This window comes from Stegastes partitus, unplaced genomic scaffold, assembly GCF_000690725.1.
Source record: "Stegastes partitus isolate 25-593 unplaced genomic scaffold, Stegastes_partitus-1.0.2 Scaffold284, whole genome shotgun sequence".
Taxonomy (NCBI): domain Eukaryota; kingdom Metazoa; phylum Chordata; class Actinopteri; family Pomacentridae; genus Stegastes; species Stegastes partitus.
In genome coordinates this window covers 282,040-297,904 of record NW_007578015.1, presented here as the reverse complement: position 1 = coordinate 297,904, position 15,865 = coordinate 282,040, and the positions used below count along the sequence as shown (strand labels likewise).

Genomic DNA, 15,865 nt, shown 5'->3' with positions numbered 1-15,865 from the left:
ACACAATCAAATGAAGAAATGCTGAAAAATATTTGCAACTCGTGAGAGGGATTCGTCCGACCATGAACAAACCAGTGATTAGCGACAGGCTAACGCAACAAATGCTCCTAATAATACCGTAATTATGCTAATAATCTTGATTTAAGTACATTTCTTTAATTGTGCTTTCTGTATGTGCCTGAGTGTTTTTCCAGGCCGATATGTTCCTTTTCTATTTGATAAATAAGATGTGTCGATTGTGTCGTCGCTTTCGCCCGTTTCTCTGTTCGCTCTGTGCACGCGTTCCCGTAATTAGCGTGTTGTGCGTGTCGTCCTCGTTGATCTCAATGCTCACCGAGCCTTTTTGGGAGTCCTTTAACCTGCATTCTACATAACAGCCAGCAGGGGGCGACTCAAAGAAGTCCAATTAAATAGACGTATATGAGGAAACAACCCTTCTTCTCGCTTGTTTTGCCGCCTCTGCGAACATTTTCCTAATGAGCTTATGGCGTCAATGACTAACTTTGAGACTCCGCCAATGCAGCATCGTGTTTATTTAGTGAATATCGGTACAGTTTGGGGTTAAATGGATGAAAAGCGGTGTCCTTGAGTTGAATCATTTTGAAGACCAACAGCCAAACTTGAGCCATCAGAACATCTTTTGTATCCACGTCCAACCAAATGTAAAGAAACCAATGCCGTTATGGTTTAATCTCCGTCCGATTGACTGTGTTTGTGCGGATACGAGGCCCTAATGTCCACAAGGCCCCACATTGCTTGTGTCTTACACATTCGCTCCATTTAGCTCCTCCGTTGTGCCCGCCGTATACAGTAAATCACAGTAGTGTTTTTCTGATTTAATTAGCTACTCCACTGGACTTGTTGGCACATTTTTCTTTACTCTGATGAACTCCGGCGCCGCAGTTTATTATGAATTAAACCCACCCACACCACGCTGGTGGCACAAACGCTCGCCGGCGCTCCAAATATATCAGCAAAGGGCTAATTTTACATTTGCGGAAAGTTGGATCTAATGTACTGCATGACTTATCTTGCGGGATTTAATGATTGTGTGACTAACCTTTTATGACCGTCCCGAGAGAGAGAGAGAGAGAGAGAGAGAAGACGAGATGAAGCTAGAGAGAGAGAGAGAGCAACTCCTCAAGGATGCACAAAAGGCTGGTGACTTTGAGATGCTGGTCACAGCTGAGTAGTAAATAACACCGGAGTCAATCATCCGCCAGCGCGCAAATAAACATGCACACGGCATACGCGGGCACACTCGAATGCGTTCCGACATCCGTGTGCGTCTGCATTAATGCGCGCACAGCACACAAACATGCAAAGTGAGAGTAATGTTTATTGATGGCGCGACTCCCCCATGTGTCAAAACCGTCCGTCAGGTCGCCGCGGTCGTCATTAGCAACAGGGCCGAAACTCCCCGACTTCTTCCCGGCAACAACGCGGCCGTCTCCTGCGCAGTTCGACACCTCCATCGCTTTAGACTGCACACCGAGTACAGTCAAGGTGTGTGTTTTTTTTAACACTCTCATACATGCTCACTACCCATCTTACTTATTCATGATGCTGCTGCAGCCCGGCTCGGTTACCGCTTGTCATCTCTCTCCATCACATTGGATGTGCTTTGACATGACCTGATTCCTCATGCATTTTTGCCAATTTTAACGGCGGCATACACTCAAGGCAATTCTTTTTTGCTCGGCGCGTTATAAATCACCGAATGGAATCCCGTCGGCTGAATTAGCCGCGATAGGACGCGAGACACGATCCGCCAGGTGCTCGGCTCAATTCTGTTCCCTTTATCTCTCCCTTTCCGTAACTTTTTCTTTGTGAATCCCGTCCCTGCAACCCTCCGCCTCTTTGTTCTCTGTCCGCCGCCCCCTTCCTCTCATCTCCCCTTCCCCTCCTTGTTCCGCTCGCCTCGCAGGGCCCGGACCAGTGCGTGAAATGCCTCCACTTCAAAGATGGACCCAACTGCGTGGAGAAGTGCCCCGACGGGTTGCAGGGAGCCAACAGTTTCATCTTCAAATACGCCAAGGCCAACAACGAGTGTCATCCCTGCCACGCCAATTGCACCCAAGGGTAAGAACGGGACGACGCGTAGAGATGCGCGTGTATATATAAAGGTGAATCCATTTCTTTTCAAGTCTTTCATGAGGAACCTCTGGGCTCGGGCGCTTTTATGCATCATGAGGGCACACCGCATTGCACCTGGCTGGTGTTACCTCCCTCCCTCCTACCGAGGAGAAAGCATGACTTAATCATGTAGCTGTATACATTCCCCTGACCTGTAGGTGGGTTCAGGGGCATCTCCGATCAGGAGCAGAATGTGTTGACCCTTAAGGTACAGCGCAGATGAACAATGCATGAAGGGGCAGACAGACAGACGGTAGAGATGCGAGGCCAGGGGGGGGAGGCGGTGGTGGAGGTGGTGGTGGTGCGATGTGGGAGAGGAAAGGTTGGCTCCAGCTAAAGAAGCCGGTGGAAGAACCGCCTGAGAGCCAAAAGGTCCACCTCGTTGTGTTGTTACAGCAGCTTCAGGACGGGATTCTGTCTGCGTGGCAACAAACTCAGGAAGCCGACTGTCAGAACCGGTGGAGTTTTAAATCCCGCTCGGAGCTCAGCTGTTCAGCTAATCTGTTCGCCCGCAACCATCTTGATAAGAGATAAATCGTTTCAGCGAAAATGTCAAACATTCTTAAATTCCACTTTTCACTTTGAGCTTCTCAAATATGAGAATCTATTGCATTTGTTCTGTCGGGTTTTTTAAATCATTGTGAATTAAATATATGACGGTTTTTAGCCATTATCTGAGAAAACACTGCTCCAGGATTTAAATGTCGGTTGTCAGGACGTACGAGGGCCGTTTGTCGCTACTTGTGGGCGTTTGTCGCTACTTGTTGGCGTTTGTTTTGGATAATCAACAGTTTGGTTGAGCCTTTATTAGAAGTTTTTCAACACGATCAATGAAGGAGTCGGGCTCGAAACAATGGAAATACCTTTCTGTGCTTTCTCTGATGGAAACAATGACACCGCTGTCCCAGACTAATGCACAGCAAAATAAATGAATCAGATGAAAAAGAAAATTAAGATTCTAAAAGATAAATAAATGACAATACGACTAATATGTTAAAAATGAAATAATAAACTTTTACAAAAAATAAAAGCCTTGTAGTGAAACATTGATAAATTGAAATAAATTAATTACATTTTTAAATTATTAGAAATTAAAAGTATCTCCTAAAAATACAATTATTTTCCATAATTAAAATACAATTTCTTGCATTTATTTTGCATGACTTCATGCATAATTTTTGACTTTTTAATGTCCAATGAAGGATGTGTAAAACTGCAAAATTAATTATACGTAATAATATATAATTACGCAGATGGATAAAATACATGTATAACAAATAAAACTGTATTTTAATAGAAAACCAATGGTTTGTTATAAACATATTCGACTTTTTTGTTGTGAAAACCTCTGTAATTGTACGAGTTATGTCTTATTTTACAAACAAATCAGTTTAAAATTATATTTAAATTCAGAAATAAATTCAGAGTCTTAAACTTAAATTTAGTGGTTTCATCTGTTAAAAAAAGAAAATATAGGGAAAATTATGATAAATTTAAAATATATTTTAGCAGCATTTTGATGTTAAAATATATATATATATATATATATATATATATTATTAATTATAATTATTATTTTTTCATTGCATTTATAAGAATTACAACAATAGTAATTATTATTATTATTATTATTATTATTAATATTAATAATAATAATAATTTTTAATTTTTTAATAGAGTTTTTTTAATTAATTAATAGAAATTGTTTGATTGTCCGACGTTTTTATTGTTTGTTTGTTTTTTGTTTGTTTGTTTTTTTTTAAATATTTATATGTTTTTATTGTAATTGTGTATGTATATGTAGATTCAGCCTATTTTGGGGATTTAAAGTATAAAACACATGCACAGCCACAGTACACAGGTTTTGAGTTAACATTTAAAAATATCTACGTTTTCAGCTCCTCTCACAACCTTTGGAAGACTTTCGCAGCACAAACGGCTAAAAGCAGCATCGTCGAACGTATTCGTTCTGCTTTGTGGAACAGCTCGAACAGAACAGAGCGAAAGAACCTGATTGGTGGTTTTGTCGACCAGCAGCGTTTCAGAGAAGTCGTCTGGTTCAAGGCCGCGCCGTGCTTCGTGTACCGATAAGAGTTTTAAACAGCTGAAGACTTTCGTGGAATGTGTGCACTCCTTTTAGTCTGTAGCAGCAGAATGTCGAACCGCAGCTGATTTATTGTGTTCCTCAGTCGAGCAGAAAGGCGAGCGTTACAATAGCGAAGGCTGGTCGTTATGAAAGCATTCGAAGCCATAGCCAGTACGAAGTAAGTACGAAGGAAACTGGAAACAGCTGAGTGTAAATATGTCCTGTCAGCACTTTTAAAGCTCAGGTGGATTTTTTTTCTTCTTACCTTTGCACGGTAGCGATTTTTCTCTGAAGATAACCAGCTCTTCTCTTCAGCTTCACATTGAATGCACAAACATGACCAATCTTGTACCCCCAAAATGTTTAAACTCATTAAGAGGTGGTGAAGATGACAGATCTGCACCACACGAGTCGACCGCTACATTTCTGCCGCCCGTCTCTTGTCTCGCTCCACAGAAGCTTTAATTCAGAGGCCAAAGCAGCACCAGCGCTCAAAAGCACAGATGCTGCAGATACAGAGAAAATTTGCCTCCTTTACGTATCAGCGCGCCCGCTTTATCTTTTCATCTTCTGAGGCGTTCGTTTTGAAGTCAACGCAGACGTGACTTTGAACTTGAGCCTTGCCCTTTTCTTAAACTGGAGGCACGCCATCGGGGGAAGCAGAGAGGAAGCGATGGGCGTGGAGGCCGAGGTGGAGCTCGCATGTGGTCTCGGCGAACAAAGTTGGAGCTCTGAAACCTAGCAACAGGGCTGGCTGAGAGGATGCGAGGTGGAAAAGGAAAAAAAAGGGACTTAATGTTCTGTCTCCCACATAGCGGGAGGTCATTTTATTTTACTGCAGCCACCCTGTAAATGTTGATGATATCAGTGCTGCTTTAAAGAGGCAAAGCAAATGAGTTTTTTTACAAGTCGGCGGGTTAAAGACGAGGAATGGGGCCGCGTGTAAAGGGAAAGATAATAGATGGATAGATGGAGATGGATTGTAATCATTTCCCTCATGCAGGTGCGAGTGTTTGTAATGACGATGTCGTTGGCATGATGATACCTCCTCCGTGCCCTCTGGTGAAAGGGTGAGCATCGAGACTGAACCAGAGGCTGAGGATTGGAGGGTTTTGTTGTTTATTCCATCTTATTTATTAATACTGATCTGAATGTGTCTGCTTCACGTGCCAATCATAGACTGTATAAAAGATGGACGTAGCTACCCGTTGGTTTCTGCACTGAGAAAATGAAGCCAGGGTTTTGCTACTTCCTGGTTGACATCTTGGATTTTTGGTGACGCAAAAATCGTCGGAGGGGGGCGGAGCCATAGGAGCAGCGATTGGTCGGACGGATTGAGAGGCGGGCCCTCTCTGCCCCGCCCACATTTACCGCCTTCTGCCGACTGTCAATCAAGCCAGCCACGCCCCTTGCCCCGCAAAGTGTTGACAATTTTTTTAAAAATTCTGTATTAATTTATTTTCAGATTGGCCACCTCGACCATGAAAACTAATAAGAAAAAAATCCTGAGCTGTAGGAATGCAGTATTTCATGATCTGTCTATGGGAGCCAGGGCTTTTTGGAGCCAGCAGCTAGTGGACGTAGTGATATTGCAGGTTTTTGACACTTCCGGGTTGGCTTCATTTTTCAGGGCCGGTTGCTACGTCCATCTTTTATACAGTCTACAGTGCGAATGAGCACACTGGTCGCTTTTAGTTAACAAAAAGTTGTAACCGACACAGTCCGGACTGCACGCCACTGATTACAGACAGACATGCACTAGCAAAATACCTTCAGTTGTGTTACCCCTCCTATTATCTTTGGGGTTAATTTGACCCCATTTAATGTTTAACACCTCTACATAAGATAAGATAAGCCTTCATTTATCTCACATTGGAGAAATTCACTGTATTATCAGCAGCAGTACACACAGAGATGCACACATGATAGAAGAACAATGAACATAGGAATGGAACAAATAACCAGTGTGCATGAAACAAAAGGTTGTTGGTCTACTGGGAGCGTAGCTGGTCGTGGAGTCTCACAGCAGAGAGGAGGAAGGACCTCCTGCGGTACCTCTCTGTGGAACAGCGAGGATGAAGAAGCCTGGCACTGATGGAACTTTCTGGTGCATTTACATGTAGAGCAGGGGTGCCCAATCCTGGTCCTCGAGAGCCCCTATCCAGCATGTTTTAGATGTTTCCTTCTTCCAACACCTGATTCTAATGATCAGGATCATTATCAAGCTCTGCAGAAGCCTGATAACGATCCTGATCATGTGAATCAGGTGTGTTGGAGGGAAACATCTAAAACATGCAGGATAGGGGCTCTCGAGGACCAGGATTGGGCACCCCTGATGTAGAGGGTGGGAGGTACTGTCCATGATTGATGACAGCTTTGTCATCATCCTCCTGTCACCGACCAACTCCACAGGATCCAGACTGCAGCCCAGGACGGAGCCGGCCTTCTTCACCAGACTCTTCCTCCCAGCAGACCACACCATAAAAAAAAATGGCTGACATCATTTTTTCAGTTTTATTTGAAGGGCTATTGACACATAAACAATTTAAATTACGGTATTTTCTGGAGGTTTAAATTACTGGGGCCAAGGATAAATTTGAAGTTAACAGGAGGGTTAAGCAACTGATCCGAAAACATTACAGAGAGCTCAAACGACCCTCATGCAGTCAAATCACCAAACACCTTTCTCTATACGTTCCCATCTATTACAAACCGAAACGTAAAGATTCAACTAAACTGCGATGGCGACACAGACTCCAACAGGTCAGATTATCGAGACTCACTGATCATAAATGTAATCTGGAGCTGAAGTTTAGTTGGTTGCTTCCAGTTGTTAGCAGGAGTCCTTCCTCTGAGTTTATACAATCATTGCAGCGTCAAACAGGATCCGTATGAGGAGCGTTGGATGCATTTGCGCACATGTGATTATATAGAATATGTGTTTATTTGCTCCTATTGCATGTATGACAACTGTGTCAGAACGAAGACGTGGAGAACGCTGAAAGCAATCGACACGTGAGCGGCAGATTTCAGTCACTTTACCAAACCGATGAGGCGGCAGTATGTTGGCGCTTTAAAGAAAAGAGCATGCATTGTGCCTCGCTTGTTATTGTCAGAGAAGTCCTTTGTTCTTCGGCAATGCGGGAACCGAATCGAATGCACATCCACGCGTACGCACACACACAACACTGGATACAGACACTGATTGCTTGCTAATTAGCTATTTGGCGCGCCGTTTAATTGACAGCGAAGCGACTTTGGAGGAGCCACAGTTGTCACCGATTTAATTCCAAAGTTAGCCTGCTCTTCTAATTTGCTCTGTAATTTGTTGTGTCTTGTGTGCTCATGCAGCTTGCACACACACACATATATACACACTGAGAGAAAGAGGCATTCAGAAACTGTTCTCCTGTGTCTGTCCTGCTGTTCAAAGTCCTCCACTCAAGGATCGAGAATTAATGAGCAGCTAAGAGTCGGCTCTAATCACTTCCTGCTTACCTAATGTTAACAACACCTCTCACTGATCGCCGTGTTGTCGGCGCCGCGTTCCAGCGGATTTGATTTTTAAGACTCTTGTGTTTGGAGAAAGATGAATGAGATTCCGTTGGAGAGACGGAATCAGAGGGAGAAGTCTCCGGAAAGGCTTCAAACGGGACCAAGTGTGGATTACAGCATCTTTAAATTAATTATGCAAAATAATTGAAATACTTGGTTGGGAAAAAAATGAAAATGCACGCACCAAATAGCCTCCGAAATCAGATTTTTGGCAGGAAAAGCAGGTTTTAAACACATATAACTACAAAAATGACCTATTACTTTAATTCATCCAGCAAATATTTGCCTGTTTTCACATCTAAAATACATAAAGCAGCATTCATTTCAAGTTGTGGTTACATGAGCAGTTTAAGTTCAATAGAAGAGCTGCTTTTACCTCTGTTTTGGTCTCCACCAGTTCCTAATGGAAATACCGCCGGAGATAATAACAACGAGATGAGCTGTTATGTTTGTTGTGTTTGTGGTTGTTGTGTGTATAGACTAGCTAATGCTTATGCCGGCGCTAACGAGGATCCTAATGAACGAAACCAGCTAGTTTTGTCTATCTGCTGGTCAGATCCTGTGCAATGGGGATTTTACAGCACATGACGCCAGTGAGAGACAAAAATGCTAAAGATGACTTTTTCAAAACCAAAAATGTGTGTTTACAGACAGAATTTACAGAAATAGTTTCGATGTAAATGCCGTATATGCACTAAAGTCAGGACACGTGAGTAATTCTAGTGTTTAATGGGTTTTATTGGATGGTTTTATGAATGTTTTTTATGAATATTTTAGCTTTTTTTTCCATTTTGTTTTTGTTTTTATGTTATTGTATAATTCATTTATTTACTATGCACTTAAGGATGGCACTTTCAATTTTGTTGTTGTCATACAACGACCATAAAGAAATTCTGATTCTGAATTCTGAAGCCCTCTACTTGAGTACAGTTTGACGGTAATTTATTTGAATTTGAAGCTTAAGTTTAGATGCAAATATCGTCCTATTTACTCCACTGCGTTAGTTTATTGTAATGCTTTAAAATATAGTCAACAAATAAATAGATAACATTTACCTTTATTCAGTTTAGTTTGCACTAAAAATGTGAATTAACTGGATTTAGATTAAGTCAGGCTAAGAGTTAACCAGATATGTTAATCTAGCTAAGTTAAATTAACTGAACTTGCGAAATTGAATCAAATAAATTAATAAGTTGAATCAAGTAGAAAGTGGTTGTAGACGGGCTTGTTTTTTTTCTTTTACATTTTGTAGGTTTTAATGATGTTTTCCCTAATTTACCGTCCATTTATCCTGGGAGGATGCAGCGAGATAACAACCGTCACCTCATTTACCATTTAAGACAACAGCAAGTTTCCACTGTTTTCTCCAACTACAAAAAAAAAAGAAGCATCTCTTAGGGTTTTAACTCTCTAACAATGCATCTAGGGAAGTCTGCTAATCTGCTTTTCTTTTCTTACGACGTTAATTTAACAAGTTCGGCGAAACTCTCGGCTGTTTATTTATTGAACTCATCATTTTAAGTCAAACTTGTAAGAAGTCAAGGAGCTCGAAAGTGGTCGTAAGATAGAAATTTAAAGTCCAATTAACTAGAAACCTCTATATTTGCATTAATTTATAAAGTTGACTCAATTCCTTTTATGATGTTTTACAGTGTAATATTATAGATGAGGATAAAACTTCACGAAACAAGAAACCCAGCAAATAAATCCGCATTAGCAGCTCCAACATTAATGAACACATCACTGCATTAGTAATTATAATCCAGTAATATAGATTATTATGTCTGCATAATGAGTACTTTTGAAGTATATTTTGATCTTGTGCTTTAATTAGAAATTTAAATACAGATGCACTTCTTTACCGAAAATTCAAAATGCTGCCCGACAGGAGAAGAAAACTCCTGGTCGGGCATCGTTACCACGGCGAAGCTGGAGTGCTATGGATTCTTGCACAAGCGTCCCTCCTGCTGCTGCTGTATTTATGGAAAAAAAGGAGAGTGTAAAAAGCAGCTAAGTAAAGCAGCTGTGAAGGGAATGAACTGGGCCGATAATATCCCTGGAAGGCTCAGCGGTAAACCCCGCCGCACCGCAACGCGTTCGACACCAACCCGACACGGCGTCCACACCTCGACCGCAACTTCACACCCGATATTTCTCAACCTTGTTCTTTTTTTTTTAAAAGCTTAGCCGAGGGAATAGTAGAGAAATAGCATCTCTAAATGTTTCTATAGGTGGCGAAAGGGTGTTTCTTATTGAGATTTAAGTTCTAGAACAAGTTCAGCACAGTGCTTTGGTTTGGTTGGAAAAAAAAAAGAGAGAGAAGTAAATGATGCAGGAATGTTTTTCTCACCTCGAATAACACAAACAATGCCTTCCAACCCTTCTCCCCCGTCATATTGACAAGCGGTCGGCCGTGCTCGGGATTCAATTTTCCTCCGGTCCCTACCGGGTGACAGCTGATTGACGTGGTCGAAAGACAACACGAGGTTTACTCATAACCTGTCCCTGATTTAATGGATGATCTCTCTGGTTTCTCTGCCCTGCAGGTGCGTCGGGCCAAGACTCCAAGATTGTGTCGGGATGATGGACAGGTAAGGGATCTCCGTTTGTTGCGTCGGAGGCAGCCTTTGGATCCTGCCACGACTCATTAAAGCCCCCCCCCCCGCCCCTTAAACCCCGTTTCTCATGATACTCATTAACAGGAGGGCCGTCAGATTTTTGTGTTCCGTAATTGGCAGATGACTTCGGGATCTGTTGTCGTTCTCGGAGGTGCTGCTAAGCCTTCTTGCGGTTCCATTTACGTTGCAGTTAGTTAGAACCGGTGCGGAAAATAATACGAGGAAGCTTTTCGATGAAAGTTGTAGAATTAGTAGCGACGCAACGGTTTTACACTTACTTCAGGGACAATATTAGCACAAATGTGAAGGGATAGTTTGATATTTTGGCAAAGAGTGGACTTTAAGACTCTCATTTATGAACGCACAATCTAGTGGAGAACGCTCATAATTTGGTTGCTCAAATCAACATGCGTTAAAATACGCTGGTCCACAGTACAATGTGTATTAGTTTCGCAGTAAAGGCTGAAGAATTGTGAGATGTTTTGGGTTTTTTTTTTTTTTGGTGTTTGACCCGAGTCCACATTCGGTTTAATCTTAAGAACATCTAAAAAAGTTTGCATTGGATGGTTGGTGGTGGCCTCACCCCAACTGGTCGAGGCAGGTTTTTGGTTCCTTCCCATCATCGCCAACTGTTTGCTCATATGAAGTCCGAAGGCAGCTTTGGATTGTTGGGTTCTCTATTCTCTGTTTCAGATATGTGAAGTGCTATGAGATGACATATGTTGTAAATTGGCACTATATACATGAAATAGAATAGACTTGAATTAAAACAAAGGACTTCCACCCATGAGACTGGAGCTCCACTTGGGATTATTCCTTTTTTTGTATTATTTTTACACTTTTCTGCATTTTTAACTGCTGTTTTCACTCATTTTCAGTCACTGTTTGCTTCGTTTGACACTTCAAAGCTACTTGGTTAAGTTTAAACAACTCAGTTAGGCTTGTACAAGTTTATCATTTGGGTTCAGTGCATAAACTAACCGGAAAGCTGCAGTTGTTTTCTGTCAAGTGTTTTACAATTTAAGAGCTTTTTTTTGGTGAAAATAATACATGTGGATCAATGTAGCTATTACAATTATTGCTATGAGACCAGGATGCTCAAATTAGATGCAAAACATTAAATACAGTGAAATAATTCAATTATATTGTATTTACATCGCACCATTTCACCACATAGGTCATCTCATAGCACTTCACATACGAAGGTGAAGACCTAACAGTGAACCCAGCAATCCAAATTTGCCTTTGGATTCCCAATGAGCAAGCAATCGGTGGCAGTGGAAAGAAACCAAAAATAAATAAATAAATCTTTACTGACTAGGAAAGAAAAAACCTCCGACAGAACCAGGCTCAGGGAAGGCGGCCATCTTCCTCCACCAGTTGGGGTGAGAGTGGAGTCATATTGGACACAGCCATTGGTTTTTGCATTGATGCTAAGCTAAGCTAATCTTCTCCTACCGCACCGTACTTAAAGAAAACACATTTCCAAACATGTTGAACTCTTCCTTCAAGGGACTAAACATCAGGACTTGATATCTGATTGGCTGCTGCTCGGTCTGCCTTACACTTTCCACACAATTTAAGCAACGAGTTTCTTTTCTTTTATCCATTGTAACCTTTGAATGTTTGAAAAGCTCAGCAAAAAAGTTCTGTGGGCTTGGTTCCAGATTCCATACCTTCAGTGCAACCACAAACGGACTCGCTATTATCACTAATATGAACAACAAAACATCCAAGTGGGGTTAACGCAACTTTTGAGGACGCGCTACCTAAATAGCCCAACGGCAATTCCATTAAAGACGGCCGTAAAAGATCTTTACAATTAGAGCGGATTCAAAAGAGGCTCATTAGGATGTAACCGAACCGGCAGAGCCCATAAAAACAGAAGCATTAGGAGTCTTTTGAACGGAGGAAACGGAAATGAGACCTTTATTTTTTTTTTCTTACTTTCCTCTGGGAGTCTCTTCTTCTTCTTCTGCTCGTACAATGGCATTATTCCCCCGTCTCATCTGATGACCCCGTGTCGCTTGTTCTGCTGTAAACCTCTCCTCCTAATTAAAGAAGTCCTTTCCTTTGCCTGCCTCACTCTTTTTTTTTTCCCTTCTGCTTCATCCTGAGCTATATTTAAATGTTTCCCCTCCTTTATTTGCCTTCCCTCTCCCCACCCAAACTAATCACTCCAAACTGCTGCATTGCTATTCACCACATGGCCGTGTATATATCTCATTATGTCGGAACCCGCGGCCTCTTTGTAAATTTCAACCCCCTCCTCCTTCCTTTAAGTCCGCCGCGATCGATAAGGCGAACGCCGCGGCACCTTGCTCCACCGTAGCACCCCGGGTACACGAGTCTTCCATTAGCGGCTAATGGCTTCTGCGGCTAATAGAGTATCGGGGTAGAAGTGGATGTTGTTTTACGCCGCTGTTTTCCAAAAGAAGTTTCTGGTGAGAAAATGGAATACAGATGGGAAGAAAAGAAGGAGAGGAATGAGTGGTAACAGTAGACACAAGTGCAAGAGGTATGTAAATGGCAAATGCATTAGTGGCATCGTTAGTGAAGAGAAAGAGCTTTTAACTTTCAACCTTTAGGCTTAAGCAGTTTCCTTCCAACCCCCCTAACTCCCTAGAAGATGGAGAAGAAATTTGCGAAAGATAGGCGCTTTTAATTCCTCGTTTAACACAAACAAGATGTTCTCCCACGACGTCATCCGAGTTTTGATTCGAGATTCAAGGGGTTAAATGTGACGCGGCGGCAGATTGGATAATTCATCAGGCTGAGGTTTGCACTTTCTTTCAAAGTGCCTTTTAGTTTCTTAATGTTTCAGCAATGTTAATGTTTTTTTTTCTTCCTCCCTCTTCTTGTCTCTACAGGACACCCCTAATAGCAGCTGGCATTATCGGCGGCCTATTCATCATCGTCATCCTGGCTCTCAGCGTGGCCGTCTACGTGCGACGCAAGAGCATCAAGAAGAAGAGGGCCTTGAGGCGCTTCCTGGAGACGGAGGTGAGAGGGGAGAGGTCGCGGCAGGGCGTTCGTTTGGTAGTTAAAGTAAGCAACCAAGCCAAACACAAGAGCTTTTTTTTTCTGCTGAACTTCCCACTTTTGACTTCATTCAAGTCGCGGCGCACTTTCGCAGATGGATGCCGCTCGAGCCGCATTCCTGAGCAAAACCTTGAAACCTTGACTGCGGTACTTAGCCAAACCAGGAGGTTTTCAGCATTATGCACGGCCGCCGTTGCCCATCGATCCGGCCTTGGAGGAGGTTCATTTCTGGGAAGCATTAGACGGCGGAGCGGGGGGGTTTTTTTATATTCAAAGGAGTAAGATTGGAGGCGCAGGTGAGCGCGGGGTCGATGCGAACGTACAGTATGCGCTGATGGCTTTTGTGCCACTCTCCTGTCCCGCGGTTGCGTCGTCGGCGAGCGGCCTCGCCTGCAGGAGAGGCTGCTTGTCAGGCTGCATTAGGATAATCTACAGGTAGAGGCGGCAGCGTTATAGACAGCTGTCAGGAGAGAGACGGGAATTGGAGGAGGGCAGCCATGGGCGGCTTCATCCCAGCCACACACATCCATCTTAATCAAGCGGGCCCCGTTCCGACAGCCGCTTGACCCGAAGGGAAGTCTCGAGTCCAAGCAGATTCGCTAATGTACTGTCACGGAGCAGGAGGAGGGGTTGCGACGGAGCAAGAGGGATCCCCTTGACCCTCCCGTATAAATAGACAGGTTTTTTTCGATTGGACGCTCCCACCAGGAGTCAATTTACCCGAAGCAGGTGTAATTGGACGTAATAAAATCTTAAACGCCCCGGCCTGGGGGTGAGGCGGTCCGGTCATTAATGCCGGGTCAGGGGTTCAATCCCCACAACAGCTCGTGTCCATTAGCAGCCTTGTAGTCACGTCCGGAGCTGGAAAATGGCACCTGTGATTCGTGGGACATTTGACAAAAATTAGGGGCTGCTTCTTAATTCGTCGTCGGGGTCTTCGCCTCGGCCCTGGACTTTAAATCTTGAATGTATGAATTCACACACTCACACAGCTCCTCTCCATCAGAATGCTGCTCTCACTTTCCCAGCATACTAAAAAAAAAAAAAGAAAAAGAAAAAACTGCACTTCTTGCAGTCTGTATCGCGCTTTCCAGAGGCTCTCTCTCGGCTGATGAAACCACGCGATAGGCTTTTGGACGGCTGGCGAATGCGGATTCTCTATTCAAACGAATAATAGAGCCGAGTCTGTGTCTGTGAATGGAGATCAAGCTTGTCTGGATGAGGGATTTGGGGACAGCGAAGGCTCAGGGACTCCCCCCCTCCTCCTCTTCTCTCTCTCCTTATCTGCCATAGCTTTTTAAACACAGAGCTCACCTCTCGTGTCAGACAGGGAAAAGATGCCTCCAGTACGCGCTGTCAAAACGTGATCTGAGCGCTCAGCCCGGCATTTCCATATCAAGGACACGTGTGAAGGCTGTTGCGCTGTGTTGACTTGCAAAACACACCGCTTTTTCATTTCTTTGTTTTACTATTCTCTGTCTTTGCTCCTCACCTCTTCTTGTTTTTTTTTTGTGTTTTTTTGATCTCCGATTTATCTCCCTCCCTCCCTCGTGAACCGACATTTTATTCTTCTATCTTTTCAACTCCCTCCCTCTCTCACGCTCTCTCTCTCTTTTTCTTTCTCTGTCTCACCTTGAAAAAACTACAGAGCCTCATAAAAAAAAAGAAAAAAAGCCTGTCTCACACTGTGGTGCCTTTTGAAGAAGCCCCTGAAAACAAATTACTTTTCACAGGCAGAGACAGCACAAACAGCAGAGTCCCTTCACTGTTGCAGCGCGACCCCGGGCCTCGAACTCTGACCTCCGTCCAATGAAGCAGGACTAATGCGCTTGGAATCGTCCTCCCCTCTTTCTCTCTCCCCTCTCCTCCCCCAATTTCCTCTCCCGGCTGCTCTGTTCAGACCATGTGAGTGTTTCAGCACCACGGGGTGTGGACAGCTCTCGTGTTGCTTACATGCTCTCCTCGGCTCGCCTACAAGACGGATTTCAGCATTCGAGGGAGTTGGACAGCTCCCGTTGTTCGCCCCCGGGGCATGCTGGCTGAACGGAGGCGCGGGACATTATTACGGATGCACGCGGCGCGGCCAAACGTTGTTCATTACGCTGAACCGTATGTTAAATCTAAGTCAGGAGCCCGGCGCTACAAATCAAATGTGACACCAAATATGTGTTTTTTTTTGGGCACCCTCCAAAGGGAGTCCAGCCAACGCAGAGGAGAAATCCTAGAGGTTTGTAAACTGGGTGTTTCATTTACTCAACGCCTTAGTTTGTTGATCAGATTGTCAGATAACAGGAAAGTGCTTCCTCCTTAAACCTTCATGTGTCGTGTTGAATGCCATCGAAGTGTGACAAGAAAAGAATGTTTTATATTCTGGTGCAGCCAATAAAAAGCAAAAAAAAGTCTATGTTATAAAATATATTCATAAACT

At 43.3% G+C, this 15,865-nt stretch overlaps 1 protein-coding gene across 1 annotated transcript in view; it reads left to right on the top strand.

Moving 5' to 3' along the window:
* The window catches only part of LOC103357967 (receptor tyrosine-protein kinase erbB-4), a 300,821-nt gene that overhangs the window by 234,577 nt on the left and 50,379 nt on the right, over positions 1 to 15,865 (top strand). The window contains exons 15-17 of the mRNA XM_008282741.1: positions 1,928 to 2,082; positions 10,324 to 10,368; positions 13,266 to 13,398. Coding sequence (XP_008280963.1) covers positions 1,928 to 2,082; positions 10,324 to 10,368; positions 13,266 to 13,398 — 333 coding nt within the window. The remainder of the gene's footprint in view (positions 1 to 1,927; positions 2,083 to 10,323; positions 10,369 to 13,265; positions 13,399 to 15,865) is intronic.